This window comes from Panthera tigris, chromosome C2, assembly GCF_018350195.1.
Source record: "Panthera tigris isolate Pti1 chromosome C2, P.tigris_Pti1_mat1.1, whole genome shotgun sequence".
Taxonomy (NCBI): Eukaryota; Metazoa; Chordata; class Mammalia; order Carnivora; family Felidae; genus Panthera; species Panthera tigris.
This window is the reverse complement of record NC_056668.1, coordinates 93,023,593-93,041,178: the sequence shown is the minus strand read 5'-3', so window position 1 is coordinate 93,041,178 and position 17,586 is coordinate 93,023,593. Positions and strand designations below refer to the sequence as shown.

At 40.6% G+C, this 17,586-nt stretch overlaps 1 protein-coding gene across 10 annotated transcripts in view; it reads left to right on the top strand.

Moving 5' to 3' along the window:
- FNDC3B (fibronectin type III domain containing 3B) overlaps positions 1–17,586 on the top strand; it is a 434,559-nt gene that overhangs the window by 314,193 nt on the left and 102,780 nt on the right. For all 10 annotated transcript variants that reach the window (XR_006222068.1, XM_042998607.1, XM_042998606.1 and 7 more), the window contains 3 exons: positions 1,852–1,911; positions 9,674–9,812; positions 13,571–13,624. Coding sequence is in view for 9 of the 10 variants with exons in the window: in XM_042998607.1 (XP_042854541.1) it covers positions 1,852–1,911; positions 9,674–9,812; positions 13,571–13,624 (253 nt within the window). In the remaining variant the exon portion in view is untranslated. The remainder of the gene's footprint in view (positions 1–1,851; positions 1,912–9,673; positions 9,813–13,570; positions 13,625–17,586) is intronic.

The following is a 17,586-nucleotide window of genomic DNA, read 5'->3' as shown; positions in this document are numbered from 1 at the left end:
TCTATTTTGAGAAGTCCACATTGGTCAGGAAATACAGAGCACTGTTTGCCCCAGCCGTACCAAGAAACCATGAGATTCTGTCCACGCCAGATGACCACTAGTGGCAGGAGCTAGTCTTAAGTGACCAGGGGCCTAGGCAGATAATGTTAAGCGAGAAAAGGAGAAAGATTGGGGATGTGGTGCACAGGAGCACCCCTGCCTTCCTCTGAAGGAGCAGCCACCACTCACCTAAAATAGGTTGGTGCCATAAGGGAATGCAGGCCTTAGAATTGTTGATTTCTTTGGATTTTTTCCCCCCAAAAATACTGAAAATCTGAATTTTTATGTAAGCTTTCCTAACGCCAGACTCATTCAGCAAATGCAAAACCACATTAAACATACAGTGCAGGTCAAACATCAGAATTATAGGCAGGGTGTGGACATTGGCCTCCAGTTGGCAACTTTAAAAACATATTTTTATTTAAAATAATTTCAAACTTATAAAATGTTGCAAAAATAAAGGGATCAAGGAATATGCATAGACCCTTTACCCAGATTCACCTATTAGTAGCTTTTTATCCTGTTTGGTTGACCATTGGAGTACTCTTTCTCTCCTCCCAATCTGTATTTTTTCCCATTAGTTGTATATATCATGGCCTTTTACTGCAAAATTCTTCAGTATATTTCCCAGGAATAAGGATATTTTCTGACATCGCTGCAGTGTAATTACCAGCTTCATAAATTTGCATTGATAATATACTTTGATCTAGTCCATCGACCACATGCTGGGTTTGTCAGTCAATTAAATAATGTCTTATAGCATTTTCCTTCCCCTCTAGGACAGAATCCTGGCCAGGGTCAGATATTGCAGTTTGTGCTCATACGTCTTTCACCTTTAATTTGGAACACTAACACAGTATTTTGGGGCACAGAGATTTTTGAAGAGTATAGTCATGTGCCTCCCCACCCCCACCCACCCCCCCACCCCCACCCACCCCCAAATAATAACCCTCACCTTTTAAAAACTTTCAATGGAACATTCCTTATTTTGTCACGGCTTTTGCCTCATGTCTAAGTTAAGTTTCATTTGCAACTTCTGGTCATATAACTGGGTTTCATTTATTTAAGAGAGCTATTGATTGGTATGTGTATATATCAGAGAGCTATTAGGATTGATATGTGAAGGAAAGCACATTGAAATTTCTTCAAGAGAGATGAGAAGTTGAAGCAATTGGGGTTCCTTCCACGGTGAGTCTGAGAACTACCTTCGGTTGACAACTGGAATAGTTATTTTACACTGAAAATTTATCTCTGTGTTTAATTTCCTTCCTTATTTATTTGTTTTTATGTATTTACTTTGAAGAACTAATAAGGCCTTTTGGAACTTTTATTAGTATGTTAATCTCACCATTTTCCCGATCTAGGATAGTATCATTGAAAGGAATCTAGGGGTGCCTGGGTGGCTCATTGGTTGAGCGTCTGACTCTTGATTTCAGCTCAGGTCATGATCTTACAGTTTGTGGGATCAAGCTCCGCGTCTGGCTCTGTGCCGACAGTGTGGAGCCTGCTTGGGATTCTCTCCCTCTGCACCTTTCCAGCTCATGCTCTTTCTTTCTCTTTCAAAAAATAAATAAGTTAAAAATATATATACACATATATATGTATGTGTGTGTGTGTGTGTGTGTATGGAATCTAATTTTCTAGTTCCAAAGGGTAATAATACCAAATTGGCAAGTTTATTTCTGGTTTATGGTAGAATCAGACATAAGAGTTCTTTAATCATTGCTGGTACATGATGATGAGACCCAAATCCAAAATCAGTCTTACTGTTGAAGCTGGTATCATTGACTAATAAATGATTTTTCTTTGCAGTGGGGAAGAATTAGAATGTAACCTGAAAGATCTCAGACCGGCAACTGATTATCATGTGAGGTGAGTTAGGATATGAGAGCTGACCTGTGTTGGGCATTCAGATTGCTAAAATAAATCGTGTGCTTCTTTTAAAAAGTTTATGGTTAACAGCATTTTCCTAACCAAAAGTTGCTGTTCCTTGGCTCATTGGCCATTCATTAGTGTTCTGCCCTTGACAATGTAGTGATTACACAGAAGTGTTTCTGGTAAGAGAAAAATAGATGATACACTGAATCAAATTTTAAAAACTATTTTAAAGATAAATTGTATATAGTCTAAGATCTTTTGGACTGTATGGTTTAATATATGTAATATTTCCTTTCTATAAAACAAATGCATTTTTTTGCCATTGGTAGATCAGTTGTTTGTGATAGCCCATACCTATCTACTGTATGTTCAGCACAAGTGACTAAGTTCTGCCATGTTCCAAGAACACCTTTGGACCTTAAAAGTCAATAGGTTTTGAAAAAAGACAAGTAATGCATATATCAAATTATCTCTGATAAGAATTAACCCAACTTGGCAAAACAGTGAAACAGTGAATCCATATAATCTGAAAGATAGTCTGAAATCTGTACTGTGATTTTTCTGGAGTCTCTGCTGTGACTACTCTGGAAGGCAGGGCTATAACTAATCTTAGAAAGAAATACAGCCAACCGCAGACTTGTGAAGAGGAAAGTATTACATGAACTTGTGCAGAGCTCATCTAATTATTTAAAGATACATTCACATATCCACTTGCAAATAGGTTTCTGAATGTGGTCCTTAACATTTTTTTAAATTTCAATTTTGACTTACAATTTTTTTAATTTATAAGTTGACCAGAAATTGTAATTTTATCTAAAAGAGTACACAACAATGGTTTCTCTCTCCATTCTTCAGTTATGTATGTGTATATCAGAATTGTGTAATAGAATTACAACATCAAGCACACGTTCTTTATTATACTTACCAAAGGTTCCTTTGTAATGGAGGAGAGGGAGCCTAGCCTAAAAAGAGGAGCATACATTAATTATGAGGAGGCTTGCATTCTAGTCTGGTTCTGCTGTGAATTAACTGTCTTAACTATGCTTAATCACATAGGTTGGAGGCCACAATTCTTTCTATAACAAAGGTAGGAGAGTAGGGATGTGTTCAGATTACAATACTTTATAAGCCATGTAAACGTTTAAATTAAGTTTAAAGCAATACATAAAAGCAAGGTGTTTTATATGCAGTTTTAAAGTGCTTATCTGCCTCGTTGCTGCGTTGTTTAGAAGAACTCTGTTGCAACTGTCTCTTCCTGTTCAAATCAAAACATTTGGGTTTTGAATCAGTTAGCTTCAGCCCAAACATATTGAATTTTTCACAGTCTACACAAACAAAAAGATTTGTGTGCTTTGTGAAACTGAGATGATAGTAGAAATACTTTACTATTTCAAAAGGTTGATTTAACAGCAAACCAGAGCATGTAACACCGTATAGGGAGCCATGTAAATGTTCTCCATTAGTCGTCAACATATGTTTCCTTTTCTCTCCATCTTTTTTAACAGTTTATTATTACTGCTTTATAAAGGTTCACTTTATTAATTTTCTGCCCATTCATGAGCTAACAATGTCTTTTTAAAGACACTTAAATGTCTTCAGGAGTCTGCCCTTTATTTGCCATCCCGTCTGTAGCTTGCCTTCAATTCTTTCTGACTTGTCTTACAAAGGGTGAATTCTGACAAGATGGGCTCATCAGTTCTTTTACGGCCACGTCTTAGGAACATCTTGAACTTCTGGGCAGATAAAAAGGAGTAGTTAATGAACTCCCCAAGAGGAATAGGGACATGAGGTAGTGCCTCTCTAGAGGCTTTGGATCCAGACTTTGTCCTGACACATCTGGGACCTCTTGTAACATACATGACACATAGGTGACATAACACCACAGCCTAAGGCACCACCAACTGTCATTTGGTCTCTTTGCTTGCCAGAGAGAGAGAAAATTTTCCCAGTCTTCAGTAGCAAGCTCTTTTAGTATTAAAAAAAAAAAAAAAAAAAAAAAAAAAAAGAGTCTCTCCTAAGAAAAATGTCTACAATCCAAATTTTACTTTTTTCTTGTCTGGCCCACAGTTCATATAGATCATTCCGTCTCTTGCTTCTTACAGTCTTTCATTTTTCAAGCGAGAGAAGAATCCAAATCCTTCCAGTGCCTGCTTAGATTAGCTTCCTCTGCCTTGAATAGCTTTGGTGAGGCAGCGTGACACATAGTGGACAGAGCTTGGAATTGGGGGTTAATGGCTCAGTCACTTGCTAAGGGGGTGTGCCGAGGCAAGCCATTTAAGCTTAAATGGCCTTGTTTTCTTGTTTCTCATATAATGAGAATAATAATGATACCGGCTTCAGGAAGATGGTGTGAGAACAAATGAAGTGTATGTGCAAACCTATTATCAGTCTGGAAAGTGTATAAATGTTTTTGTTTGCCCAGAGTCGCTGCAGTGTTTCCACACTCTGATAATAAAAAAAAGACTTCATGATGCAAGTCCTTTGAACCTGTGTATAGTTCGACCATATCACTTACTATTTTACTGGGATAAAGATATACCATACTTGACACTGGCAAAAAAAAGGAGCAAAATCTCTTTTTCTGATGCAGTGGAGTTCATGTTCTCGAAGCCTTAGTTCCAGGGATGTCAACTTCTATCAAATACAGCAGCCTCAAATAAATGTGAAATTTAAAAGTCACCTATAAGACCTCAAAGGCTGTGTGGAATTTGTTTTCTCAGTCATTTCTATCATATAGGAGCTGCAAAAGAATTCCGTTATTGTACGGCCACAAAACGAGCAATTATATTCATTGCCATTTTTATTTATTTGTGCATTACCAATTTAGAAAGGGTCACCCCGGTGAGAGTCTGGAGAGCCAAGGATGGAAACAATGAGATATTTCTTTCAGCATTTCCAAGCAGGCTACCTTCTCCTTCCCGTTCTTAATATTGCACACTTTGACGAAGGCCTGCAGAAGTCTCCGTTCAAATCACTCTTCAATACAGTGAAAGGTTTCTTTCTCAAATCGTATACTAAAGTCCCATCTGTGGCTTCTGTTCCTAACATTTCTTGCTGCCTTTGATTTTGCGACTCTGATTCCCTCCCCTTCATTCTGTTGGTTCCCTGTCTTTATTCGGTGCTTTTTCTCATTTTCAACTTTTTTCTCCCTTATGTTAGTATCGTTTGAGGTCACCCATCAGATATACAAACGTTTTTTTTTAATTTTTTTTAAATGCTTTCATTTATTTTTGAGACAGAGAGAGACAGAGCATGAGCAGGGGAGGGGCAGAGAGCGGGGGAGACACAGAATCTGAAGCGGGCTCCAGGCTCTGAGCTGTCAGCACAGAGCCCGACGCGGGGCTCGGACTCACAGAGTATGAGATCATGACCTGAGCTGAAGTCGGACCCTTAACTGACTGAGCCACCCAGGCGCCCCTGCAAACGTTTTTTTAAGCAGCAGTGTCTCAGTCGTGGATGCTGTCGTTGAATGTCTGGTGCTTAGCATCAGTTCCTGGGCAAGACAGCTCGTGACTCCTTGCCAGCAGCCCACTGCGGTTATGGGAGTCATTTATTAAGAGACCAGTGGTATTTATATGTAAGTATATAGGTTTATGTACATAAACATTTATATTCACTTAGCTATATGAATATTTACACATACGCAAAAATACCTAATTGGTATTCTAATTGGTAGTTACAGAATTAGTACTGACGTTGAAATAGTCATTTTATTTGGGAGTCAAGAATTTATATTTTTATCAATAATAGGATAATCGGGAATTTGAGTGAAGGAATGGATAGCAATTTTATGACACAATTTGAAGCAGTCTTCCAGTCATTGGCATTAACAGTTTGGCAAAGAAGTTGTCCAGAAATGATATCATGTAGCAACATTTCTCAGAAAAATTATGTGATGAAACATTTCCAAAAATACGGTTGACCATCTCAGTACAGAATTATGAAATAGGTGTTATTGACTAGAAACTGTGGCTCCTACTATGTTACAGATGTGCTGGAGGAAGTTGGAGGCAAATTTCTGAAATTCTTGGAGCACCTGTTTCATAATCATTTAGTCAGTATTTAAGCTGAAACAAATGTGAAAATGTAACACAAGATTAATCATATCGTTAGAAAAATGTATCCTTCTTCGCTGTGATAAATGCAAAAGGAACTGAATTTGCTGATTTATTTAACCTAAGAAACTGATCCTACCCCGCTGATGCTCATATCGCATGATGGTATTTAGAGAAAACACATCACCATCATATGAAAAACATTTTTGCAACCTTCTTAAAAATCACCATTTCCAGAGACTTTTCACTAAAAGTTTCTGGTAAACACAGCTGGTGGTTATGAAAATTAGTTGCTGTCTATTTACTGAACAACTTTAACTGACCGATATATCATGGGGTACTTAGATACTATGTCAAATTTTACATACTGTGTATGGCACATTTATATTGGCATATACAATGGATCTTGTTTTCTTTGTGGACAGAGTTTTATGAGTACAAAACACTGACCCCTAATTTCAACTGTAACATTCTTTCAGTTGAAAGACCAGAAAAATAATTCCTTGTGGCCCAGACAACTGTGTATCTCCAACGTCCTCAAATTTTTACTTCTGCCACCAGGATCTTCGTTCCTCCCGACAATAGTCATCCTCCCAACCTGCCTCTGTCACTCATGTTCTCTAGGCTAATAAGTATGGATTTCCCAAGAATCTCAATAAAAAATGAACTTGACAGAGTCCAAATCTCCCCAGATAAGTAACTGCAGTCTGCCAGCCCTTCACAGGGCCTGTCCCTGCCTCATTTCCTCTGCTCTATTCTCCATGTAGATTTTTGGTGCTGTTTTTGTGAACATTTAGTACCCAGTGTACCTGAGTATAGTCTGAATAAGCAAATGCCCAGTGATTATAAAGTGAAATCTACTAGGAACCTAAGCTGGTAAAGAGCTGGGTAAAAGGCCAAGTGGACAAGCAAATTTATTGCCAGGAAGACAGTAAGAGATGGGGAGGACTCTGAACTGGATAACACCTGCCCCATCTAAAGGCAGACTGTTCTCACCTTTATCTTGAGTACTATCAGGCAGGTATGCCGCTGTGTTGCTAGAAGCAGAGGTTCATTTTTCTAAATGAGAGATCTCCAGAACTTTTTGTCAGTGTTGGCTTAACCTTTAACCTTCTGTTTCAGAAAATTTCAGATACAGTCAAAAGTGGAGAGTAATTGGGGTGCCTGGGTGGCTTAGTTGGTTGAGCGTCTGACTTAGTCTCAGGTCATGATCTCGTGGTTTATGAATTCGAGCCCCGCGTCGGGCTCTGTGCTGACTGCTCGGAGCCTGGAGCCTGTTTCGGATTCTGTGTCTCCCTCTCTCTCTGCCCCTCCCCAACTCGCACTCTGTCTCTCTCTCCCTCCCTCTCAAAAGTAAATAAACATTAAAAAAAATTTTTTTAAGTGGACGGTAATTGATGGGTTTTCGTATACCCATCACCCAGCTTCTTATTTCCTTGCTGCCCCTCCCTCCTCCTCCTACCGCACAGCTATGATGAAGTCCGATCCAGACACCATCATGTTTCATCTATGAACCACATTACCGTCATCACATGCCCATCCAAAATAAGCAAAAATGATAACATTCCTTAACATCTTTAAAATTCAGGGACTCTTTCCATTTCCTCAACTGTCCTAAAAATGAAGGTTTTGTCTCTTCAGTTTGTTGTAGTTGAAATACAAACATGGCCTGAATATTCTGTTTGGTTGGTATCTTACAAATTTCTTTTAATCTATAGGTTTCACCTCCCTTTTCTGTTTTGTCCCCTTGCAATTTATTAGTTAGAATAACTTTTTTGTCCTGTAGAATTTTCTGCAGTGTGGATTAGGCAGATTGCAACCCTATAGTTTTGCTTAATATATTCTCTCTGTGTTTCCTATATAATGGGAAGGAGGCTTAATCAGATACAGGTTCCGTTTTTCTAGCAAGGATTTTGTAGGTGGTGGCATTATCGTTCATTAGGAGTGTATAATGTCTGCTTGTCTCTTTTTGTACTGACCATTGCCCATGTCCATCCATTCATGCACAGGGGGCTGTGATATTTTAAATCACTCTATTTTTTCCCTCTCTCCCACACATAGCTTGGGCCAGATGTAACCCATGAGCCACCAGCTGGAGAATCCAACTGATCTACTAAAGTTTAGGCAGGAACCCTGCCCACGTCTGGAATATTCTGTGATTCATTTTAAGTAATTTACTCCTAGTGAGCCTATTCTAATACATGGAAATGATCTAGCCAAATCTACCATTCCCTTTTATATTATCATGTTCCTATATTTAGGACATGCAAAAGGGAACATTTGTTTTCATCAGGTTGGGTGAAGAGCATCCTAGTAAGTGTATTTGTTTGGATCAGATGTTGTGGTGTCCTCCCCTAAGACAAAGAAATCAAATATCCAGTCATCTGTATCTTACCTTTTAGGGTGGCAAATAGCATTAGTGATTTTAACTTGCGTGACCTCTATAAATTCTTTGTGATAGACCTTGAGGAGAAGGGACTTTGCAAATCACACACCTAATTAGGTCCTGTTTTCCATAATGTTATCTTTAGCTCTTGTTTATGTTCGCTGAGTAGAGTGAGGGGAGGTAGAGTGTGGGTGCTCAGAGAAGCATAATTGCAGGATGAGTAAGGACGGTAGGCAATAGAGGACAGCAGTTAGATTTACACGGCTGCATCCAGTTGAGGCAACTTTCTAGCCGTGTAGCTCTGGAAAGTTTACTTGCCCTCTGGATTCTGAGTTTTCTTCTGTCTTTAATGGGACCTCACAAATTAAGGGCTTGATGTATTTGCCAGTTCTGAATAGCTTGAATCCTTGCATCTTTTTTAGGCAGCAAAAGTTTCTTTGTTGTCTTTTAAAACGAGTAGGTTTTCACGTTGGGGTTTTTTTAATGCTGAATATTTTAAAAATGGAGAAATAGAAAGGAAGATGATAAAAATCAACATAGCCCTATTTTAGGATATTTGAAAGAAGTATGGTTTTATAATAGCACATTATGTGCTTTTCCTTCATAGCTTCTCTGGAGAAATCAGACCCATATGTTCGGTGTTGAGCCAGGCATTTTAATGTGCAGAGTACCCATCTTTAATCTCGGCGCCAGGTGCAAAAGTGAAATGTTCACATGGATAAGCTGTACCTGAACATTGTTTTTGTTGAGTTAGAGATGCACTTGGCAGTAACAAGCACACCGTCTGTATTTCTCCCAAATATCTGCAACGTTGTCAACAGTTTAAAGATGTTATCTATTCTACCCCATTGTGTATACTTCTCTAGTTTGTAGGCTTGTCCCTTTTCGGCCATGTCTTGTCCCTCTTCAGCCAACCCTTAACTCTCCTTTCAGTCTTCTTCCAGACAGAGTCAACTGGAGAGTGGTTCATGGTTTTAGAATGGATATTTGAAGACCACTTTGGGGATAAGGATGTTTTCTTATTCAGCATATTCTTTTCCAGTCAGTAGACCCAGCCTATCTTAATTGGGGCTGAGGGTTCTGACAATTAATGGAAGGAGAGAATGAGTTGAGGCACATTCCCTGCTGGGGTGATTATCCCCTGGAGATGCTGGCCATAGTTAGGTCAGGACAACCAGGAGATAAGAAGGAGTCATGGTGTGCAGCACCTCAATTCTGTTCCTCTCTGGAAAAAGGCCTGGGGCATAGCACAGATAAAAACCCTGGTCGTCTGTGATGGGCCACTGCCACTCACTGTTTGTCTGTTTGTTTTCAGGGTATACGCCATGTACAATTCCGTAAAGGGATCCTGCTCCGAGCCAGTTAGCTTCACCACCCACAGCTGCGCACCTGAATGTCCCTTCCCACCTAAGCTGGCACACAGGAGCAAAAGTTCACTAACCTTGCAATGGAAGGTGGGTAGCTCAAAGTGTCGGGAACAATGTGAAGAGTAGCCATTTGGAAAATTTTTATTTAGCATTACTCCAGTTTTGTGATGGTGTTAGATTTTCTACATAGTAACTGTGTGAAACAAATCTTTATGATATCAAAAGTTGGTATGTCTATCAAAATTGGGCAGAGCGGTAGTAGATGGAACTGCAAAAAGAAGTTTGAGCTCTCAGGGCACCTGGGTGGCTCAGTCGGTTAGGCATCTGACTCTTGGTTTTGGCTCAGGTCATGATCTCGCAGTTTGTGAGTTTGAGCCCTGCATCATTGTCTACACTGACAGTACAGAGACTGCTTGGGATATTCTCTCTGTCTCTCTCTCTCTCTCTCTCTCTCTCTCTCTCTCTGCCCCTCCCTTGCGTTCTCTCTCTCAAAAAAAAAAAAAATACACTTAAAAAACATTTAGCTCTCTTTGCAGGGATAAATCTTTTAGAACCATAAACAATGCCTTATAGGTGATATAAATACTTAGATAACTGAATTTCATCACTTTTTAAAGTTTATTTATTTTGAGAGAGAGCAAGAGTGGGGGAGGGGCAAAGAGAAAGGGAGAGAGAGAGAATCCCAAGCAGGCTCCGAGCCTGATGCAGGGCCTCGATCCCACAAACCGTGAGATCATGACCTGAGCCAGAATCCAGAGTCAGACGTTTAAATGGCTGAGCCACCCAGGCACCCCTGAATTTCATCACTTTCTAATGGTTTACTTCATTTCAGGAAACAGTTGAGGACTTTAGTAAAAAGTTTTTATAAAGAAAGATTTAGAAAAAAGTAAGTTTTGGGCTCCATTGGCTTCTTTCAGTGGCAACTCTGGAATGTTTAATATTTAAAACTGCCTAGAATTTTTAGTGTTCTAAACTACATTAAGACTTAATTCGTTTTTACTAACTAGGCCTTCGATCTATTAGGATTACCAATTATTTTTTAAAGTCTAAATTATATAGTAGTTTTCATAAAATACAGTTTACTGACTACAAATTGCTCCTGCCAAAGAGAGGTCCTAAAGGTGTATTGTTAGCTCATTAGTCACAGTTGTGTGTTTGCAAGAAAACAGTAGATTCTGTTATCAATATCTATAGTAATTATTTCTCTATGTTTATATATTTTTTAAATGTTTGTGTTTTTTTGGGTGGGGGGGAATGGCAGAGGGAAAGGGGGACAGGATCCAAAGCAGGCTCTGTGCCGACAGTAGAGAGCCCAATGGGGAGCTCGAACTCACCAACCGTGAGATCATGACCTGAGCAAAAGTCGGATGCTTAACCGACTGAGCCACCCAGACACCCCTCTCTGTTTATATTTTAAAATGTGTTTAAGATGTGAATTTTTAGAGGTAGAGATAAAAATTTGTGGTGTTTGGGGAATACACTAATGTGTAAAAGAAATAAGATGGCTAGGGAGGTCTCTTATTGGTAAAGATATATTTTGTCCTTTGGTTCCTAGACCAGGAGGTTGAATTTAACCAGGGCATCCACAAAAGCCGTTGAGAGTAGTGGTTAGCAGCAAAGCATGGGCTTCTGGAGACCCCTCTCGTGTGGGCTGCGTTCTCATAGGCACTGGCCAACATGGAGTATGTTACTTGGCAAAGGCAAAGCTTAGACTGGCTTAGAATCTGAACTATTTTATTTTCCTTCCTGGCTTCCAGGGATAATCCAGGTCAGTGATTCCCTACCTTTTCCGAGTTGTAACACTCAACTAACCGGTCATCATTGTTTCAGTCCTTGGAGATACACATTTTAAAACATGTTCTCTATTTGCACGTATACGCACATAAGCATCTCTTTTTTAAAGAAAAGAATTAAAATTCATTTTGTTTGCAAAATATAAGAAATCTTCTTAAGATTGCCAGAGGGACCCCGGGGTCTTATAAGCCTAAAGTTGGGAATCACTGATACATACTCTGCTTAAAACCTGGATGAAATTCAGGTCTTTGGCAGACCAGCATCTTCAAGAAAAAGTTTACTTATTAGGACGAAAGTATTTCACATTTTCTTTCTCCTTTTATTTAATTTAATTATAGATCAGAAACGTACATTTGTTCCATTAAGTCATGTACAAACTTGGAAGTTCTGGATTCAGTTCAGTTTTTGCTTAAATGTCCTTAGAACAGATTTCCTGATCACAGTGCTCTAGCTGAGGGGCACAAGGACAGGGGACAGTGCTGTCACTGCCCAGCTGCCCTTGAATCCAGTAAAACATCGAGAGAGTGCAAGATCTAACTTCTTCTTATTAGTCAGCAATAGGAGATTGGGCAACACAAAAACCAAAGTCGGTGTTCCCACCCTCAAGGAATTAAGAACTCGGTGGTGGGGCAGGAAGTGTATCATAGAAGAAACTACTGAAAGAACAGTTTCTCTAGCAAAATTTGTAAACATCATAAATGAAGTTCTTATCTTAGAAATGTGTTCTCATCTAAAACTTTGATTGTGTCCATTACTTAGAACTTCAGATGTATCCCTGTCTACCAAATTGAGCCCACAAAAGCCTGAAATTACGGTTCAGTAGGACATACAGCACTCCCCTGAAATCTGGCTTTGAGACTCAGATTATATGACTCAGAAGATGAAAGGAGAAGGAAGGAAGGAAAGGAGGGAGAAGAGTTTCTTTATGAATTTGACTAATATTTACTGAGCCCTTGATGTCGTTTTATTATTAGCCAAAATAAAACAACCGCTATTGTTTACTGAGTGCTTCCTCAGTACCTGGTATCGGGTAGGTGATTGATATATATATTCTCCCAATTACTTGTCGCATCCATTTATTCTTGGAACACAATATTAAACAATGATATTAAGGGCCTAACAAAAGACCACACATGACAAACCGCCAAGCCGGGTTTTAGTGTAACTCCACTGACATGGCTGCCCTTTACTAGGTAGGACAGTGCCGTTTGTGGGGCTCCAGCTCTTTCCTGGGGAAGGGGCCAGGCCCAGACACATTTGTGCAATGAGAGAGTGGTCTCCTCTTCCTTCTGGTTGCCTGCTCCCTGCAGCAACCCCTTCTGGCAGGTCTAACCCTGCACACCACTCGTCTCCAAAGTTTTCTGCCCCCCTTCCCATTGTCCAAGGCCTGTTTCTTAGTGAAATAGACCTCAGCATGCTTTTAAGAGGAAAGCAAATTATGAAACTTCTTTTTGCTAACATGTGAAGGGCTAATTGCTCTTGGTAATCTCTCAGGGGATCTCATCATTTTTCCTCATTTTTTTTTTTAAAGGAAATCTCAGTGGCACAGAAGGCTCTCTAATCTTAAGCACTTTAAAAAAAAAAAAAAAAAAAAAAAAAGCAACTGTATGGAGGAAGTTACAAAACTATAGACTGTTGACCCTGAACCTAGCAGGGTCAGATTTACCCCCGCAAGACTCCAAGCAGCATCTAAGTTTCTCAGCTTCCTTTTTAATCTCTCCCTTCTTAATGTGCTTCTTGAAAGTTTTATCCCCAGAGGAAGTAGGGCACCAAGTAGGTGTAAAGGTAGAGGCAGTGGGGAAAGCAGGTTTGGCTCTTTGTGTGGGACATGATTTATTATTGGGGGGGGGGGCTTTCTCTACAGTTGAATTGTATTAAAATTCATTTGTGGTAATGTTTCCCAAGGAAATGCAGGAGCCACTGGGGTGATCCCTCTTAGGGGAGAGCACAGGACTAGCATAGGTACTGTATTTGAATCAAGTGGGTAGCTCCTAAGTTTTGCCTGTGAACAGCTTTCTCTCATCTCATTTTACTATTTTTCTTCTTTTCAGGCACCAATTGACAATGGTTCAAAAATCACCAACTACCTTTTAGAATGGGATGAGGTAAGCATATTTTCATATCCATCCAACTAAAACGCCACAGCAGAGACAAAGTTCCTGAACAAATAACCATTTTATGCTTTTTTAAGATACACTAAACCCATGGGGGAGGAAAGAATGTAAATAGAGAAAAGTTTAAACCTATAGTATTGACTGTGGAAAAGGAGGACAGACTAAATTCGCATAATGAATTGTATTAGATTGCATTAAATGTATGTACTTGCTTTATTTGCAAGAAATTCTACTGAAAGAAAAGACAGGGTCTTATCTATTATGGAGTCCCTAGTGCCCAGCCAGCCATCAATTAGTATTATAAATCGACTGCTCTGTTATCTTGAGTGCTCAGGGCCATTCTGCATAGATGGTTTTGATAAGGTAACCTACACTGTGACTTAGGAAACGTAATTTGTTTCTGCTTTTTGAAGCCATGGATGAACATTGGTGTTGCACCGTTGGGTGTTCTCTGTGGGACAGTTGGAGCCATGCCTGGAGGTCTCACTCTACCAATGGCACGTGTGATCATCCTGTGGACTAGAGTACCCTATAACAGGCTACCTTCTTGCTGTTTCTGTCACCAGAGGTCCTAGGGTGGTATCCATGGTGAAGTTACCTTATTCTCAAGGCCGCTGGGTGCTGAATGGTGACCCTGTGCGTTTCTGGCCTTGCTAACACCACCCACAGAATCTCAGGCAGGAAATGCTGGATGCAGAAAGAAGCCCTTCGTTTCTAAAAAGGGACTGTACTTATTGTCCCTGTGGCTGTTAGTTCTATTCATTCATTCATTCATTCATTCATTCACCCTTGCTCTATTCTATCTGTCAGTGATTGAGCAAACAGACAAAGATTTAAGAATAGGAAATGTGGAATTGGGAGAGAAATGCAAGTTAATAGTCTTTGTGACTTAAATTCAGGGGGATTTTAAAGGTTCAGAATATAGGCTTAGGCAAAAAGTGACTTGTCGAGTGTGGAAAAAATATTCCCACCAAATGTAGAACGAAATTGGACAAAACTCGCACGTGCAATTTTGATGTGGAAAAGGGAGCCCTTCGTCACTTTCTACAGAAGTGTGTTTTCGCATCTGGGTTGCATCTGAACGCTGGGGCTCCATGTTACCAAAGACAACGATCTATTGTTCTGGGGATCCTTGTGAATAGTTCCTATGTACAGATTGGTGAAATCTCAGACCTGACCAGGATATTTTACAGATTAGGTGGGTTTCATTTTAAAGTGGTTTGAAGGGAAAGCGAAACCACCCCCATGGCTCTTGTGGAAAGAGATTTTTATAGGCAGTGCAGAAGGCTGGAAAGGAGCCTGGGCGACCTGTGAGCACATGGCCACACCTTGCCATCTCCCCCTCCTCGTAAGGACGAGTGAGTGTTGACTGAGAGTGTTTTTAAGTGTCTGTTGGTGTGTTGCACTGATGTGCCTGATGCTTTTTCTCATATCTTGAGGTTTTACATCAAGATAGAATTTACCACTAAAGAGGAGGCAGGTTTTCATCTCAGATCTCCTCTCCGAGCTGTGCGTCTGTGTGTGTGTGTGTCCTATGTTTTGTTTTGTTTTTTGTTTTTTTTTTTTTTTTTGCTGCTTTGGACCATGGCCTCATAAGTGAAGTAAGGTCAGAGAAGTCGAGTATTTGGATGGGAAACCTCCAAGGCAAACCCAGGTGCTGCAGGAAATGGTCATGGTGACTCAGTTGTTGGCCTTCTTCCCTTTGAATTTGGATGGAAAGTGTCCTGGCAGGATAAGTGGAGGAAATAATCTACAGTGTCACATGAAATGGAGAAGCTTTGTCTAATGACCGTTTATAATCAATAGCACCCACTATAGGCTCGCGACCGCACAATGTTAAATTGTTCATTTTTTTGCCTTCTCCTGCCTCTCCCTGCTTGCTGTCTTTCCATCCTCTCCTTGCTCCCATCTTCATTCTTCAGGCTTTGTCCTTCCTCTTCATTTTCTCTCCACTTGCTAATTCCTGCTGGTGTTGACTCTCTTAAGCCTTATCGAAGATGCCAGGTGAGTGAACTCCCACCTACCATAGACCTTTTGCCAACATAGGAATGCTTTTGTCTTCTGTGGCTTACTATTCACCTTCTAGAAAGACTTCTGGACCCTAAACTCTCTGGAGTGTTCTCTGACCTTTAAGTCCTGTGAGCTCCCTGAAAGGAGAGGATAGTTGAAAGAACACCAAGATGAGGGGCTGTAAATTCTGTTCCAGGTTTTATACTGGCAGCTTGACCTCTCCAGTCCTCAGTTTACCCATCAGCTCATGTATACTTACATCATTGACACTCTCTCAAAACTCCTTATTTAGGATTGTCCCTTCTGATAAGAGTGTATTTTAGGATCCTTTTCACTGTTGTTTGTTTATTAAATACTTGAGCGTTCGTGGAACAGACCCTCAGTGTCTCAACACTCTACACTGTCCTGTGAGGGATCTGTGACATAGGGAAGCTCTCTTACTCTGAGAGCTGAAAAAAGCTCATGTAATGCTATCCTCCTGTACTTTTTTAAACAGACATAAATAAAACAGACTTAACCACTTGCTTCTCAAATTTTTCCATCAAATAGCTTTTTTGCTTTATATGCTGGCTCTCTCCTTTTCAGTCCCTCCAAAAAAGATTTTAAAATGGTGTCATTGGGTTTCCTGACAGTGAGAATAGAGGCAATAGTAACCAGTTCATTCCTGCCTGTTGTGTCATTTCAGAAGTAATGTTTCTGACAGAAACTAATAGTTTGTATTTCTAAATTCGGGGCTAGGTTGGGGATCAGTAGCCCTCTTGAGGCACCTCACTTAGGTTGGTTTTTGCACCCCACCCCCCCTCCCCCCACCCCGCCATTCCCATGCTGCTCATGACTTCGCGAAGGAAGAAAATCAGATGCACAGAGAACAACATCTGACCTCCAGGAAGTGTGAGCACATGGGGCCCTGGGTATCCCTTTAAAACCTTCTGCTGCCCTTTCTGCTGGTAGTCTCTGGACTCAGGTACATCTAGTACCAGAAACTGTTTCCAGAATCTGCCCTAGTGGAGCATGATGAGGCAGGAGAATGGGAGGGGTTGTCCCCCACCACACATACACCCAACTCTCTTCAGAGCTCTCCTCTCCCAGGGCATCTGTCCCAGCCTTACACCCATTGCTTCTCTGTCATCCAGGGTGCTGTCATGACCTGAGCCGAAGTCGGACACCCAACCGACTGAGCCACCCAGGTGCCCGGGAAGAGCCAATAGTTAATCAATAGCTAACTGCTGCTGGTCTCTAAGGTCAGGTCACAGAAAACAGAAATGGGTCACAGAAAACAGAAACCTGTTACAGCTCAGGGGGAAGCTGATACTCTCTCTCCCCTAAATTCATTGTCTTTAATGTTGCATTACTGTTCCACAGAATTCACTTGGAAATTACTCACTAATTGTTCTGCCAGAGGTTAGCTGCCTACTTTTCTCTGTTAGTAATCATAACTAGACAGTCCTTGAGTTTTAAGTCAGGGTGGGAAGTAACTCTGACTGGGAGATGGTAATGAGCCACCAAAAATGGACCACACGGATGTCACTGGCTTTTAAGCTGTGGCCATCAGTTTTGATCTTCCCCTGAGACAGAGCAGTTTTCATAATGTGGAAAGGTACGCACTTTGCTGGTCCCTTCCTCCTCCTGTGGTGACTCAGATGAGTTGTGGCATTTACAGGCATTGGACCTGAGAGCCGACCTTGCATTTTTACAGACTTTTAGCCACTGTTTGCCTCCGGGAGATCCCATTGGAAAGGACGGAGGCCATTTTCAAAGTACTCTTCTACTTGACTGTTGGATGAGCCACCATTATATTTTAACCTCTTCCTGATCACAGTGTGGCCCCCACCCCCACGTTTACCCCTAGGTTTGCATTTTAATTTACAAGTCACAGGCTTTCCGTCTGGCAGAAAGCAGGCCCAAAGCCTTATGAGGGTTTCTTTCTTTTGCTAGATTTGAGT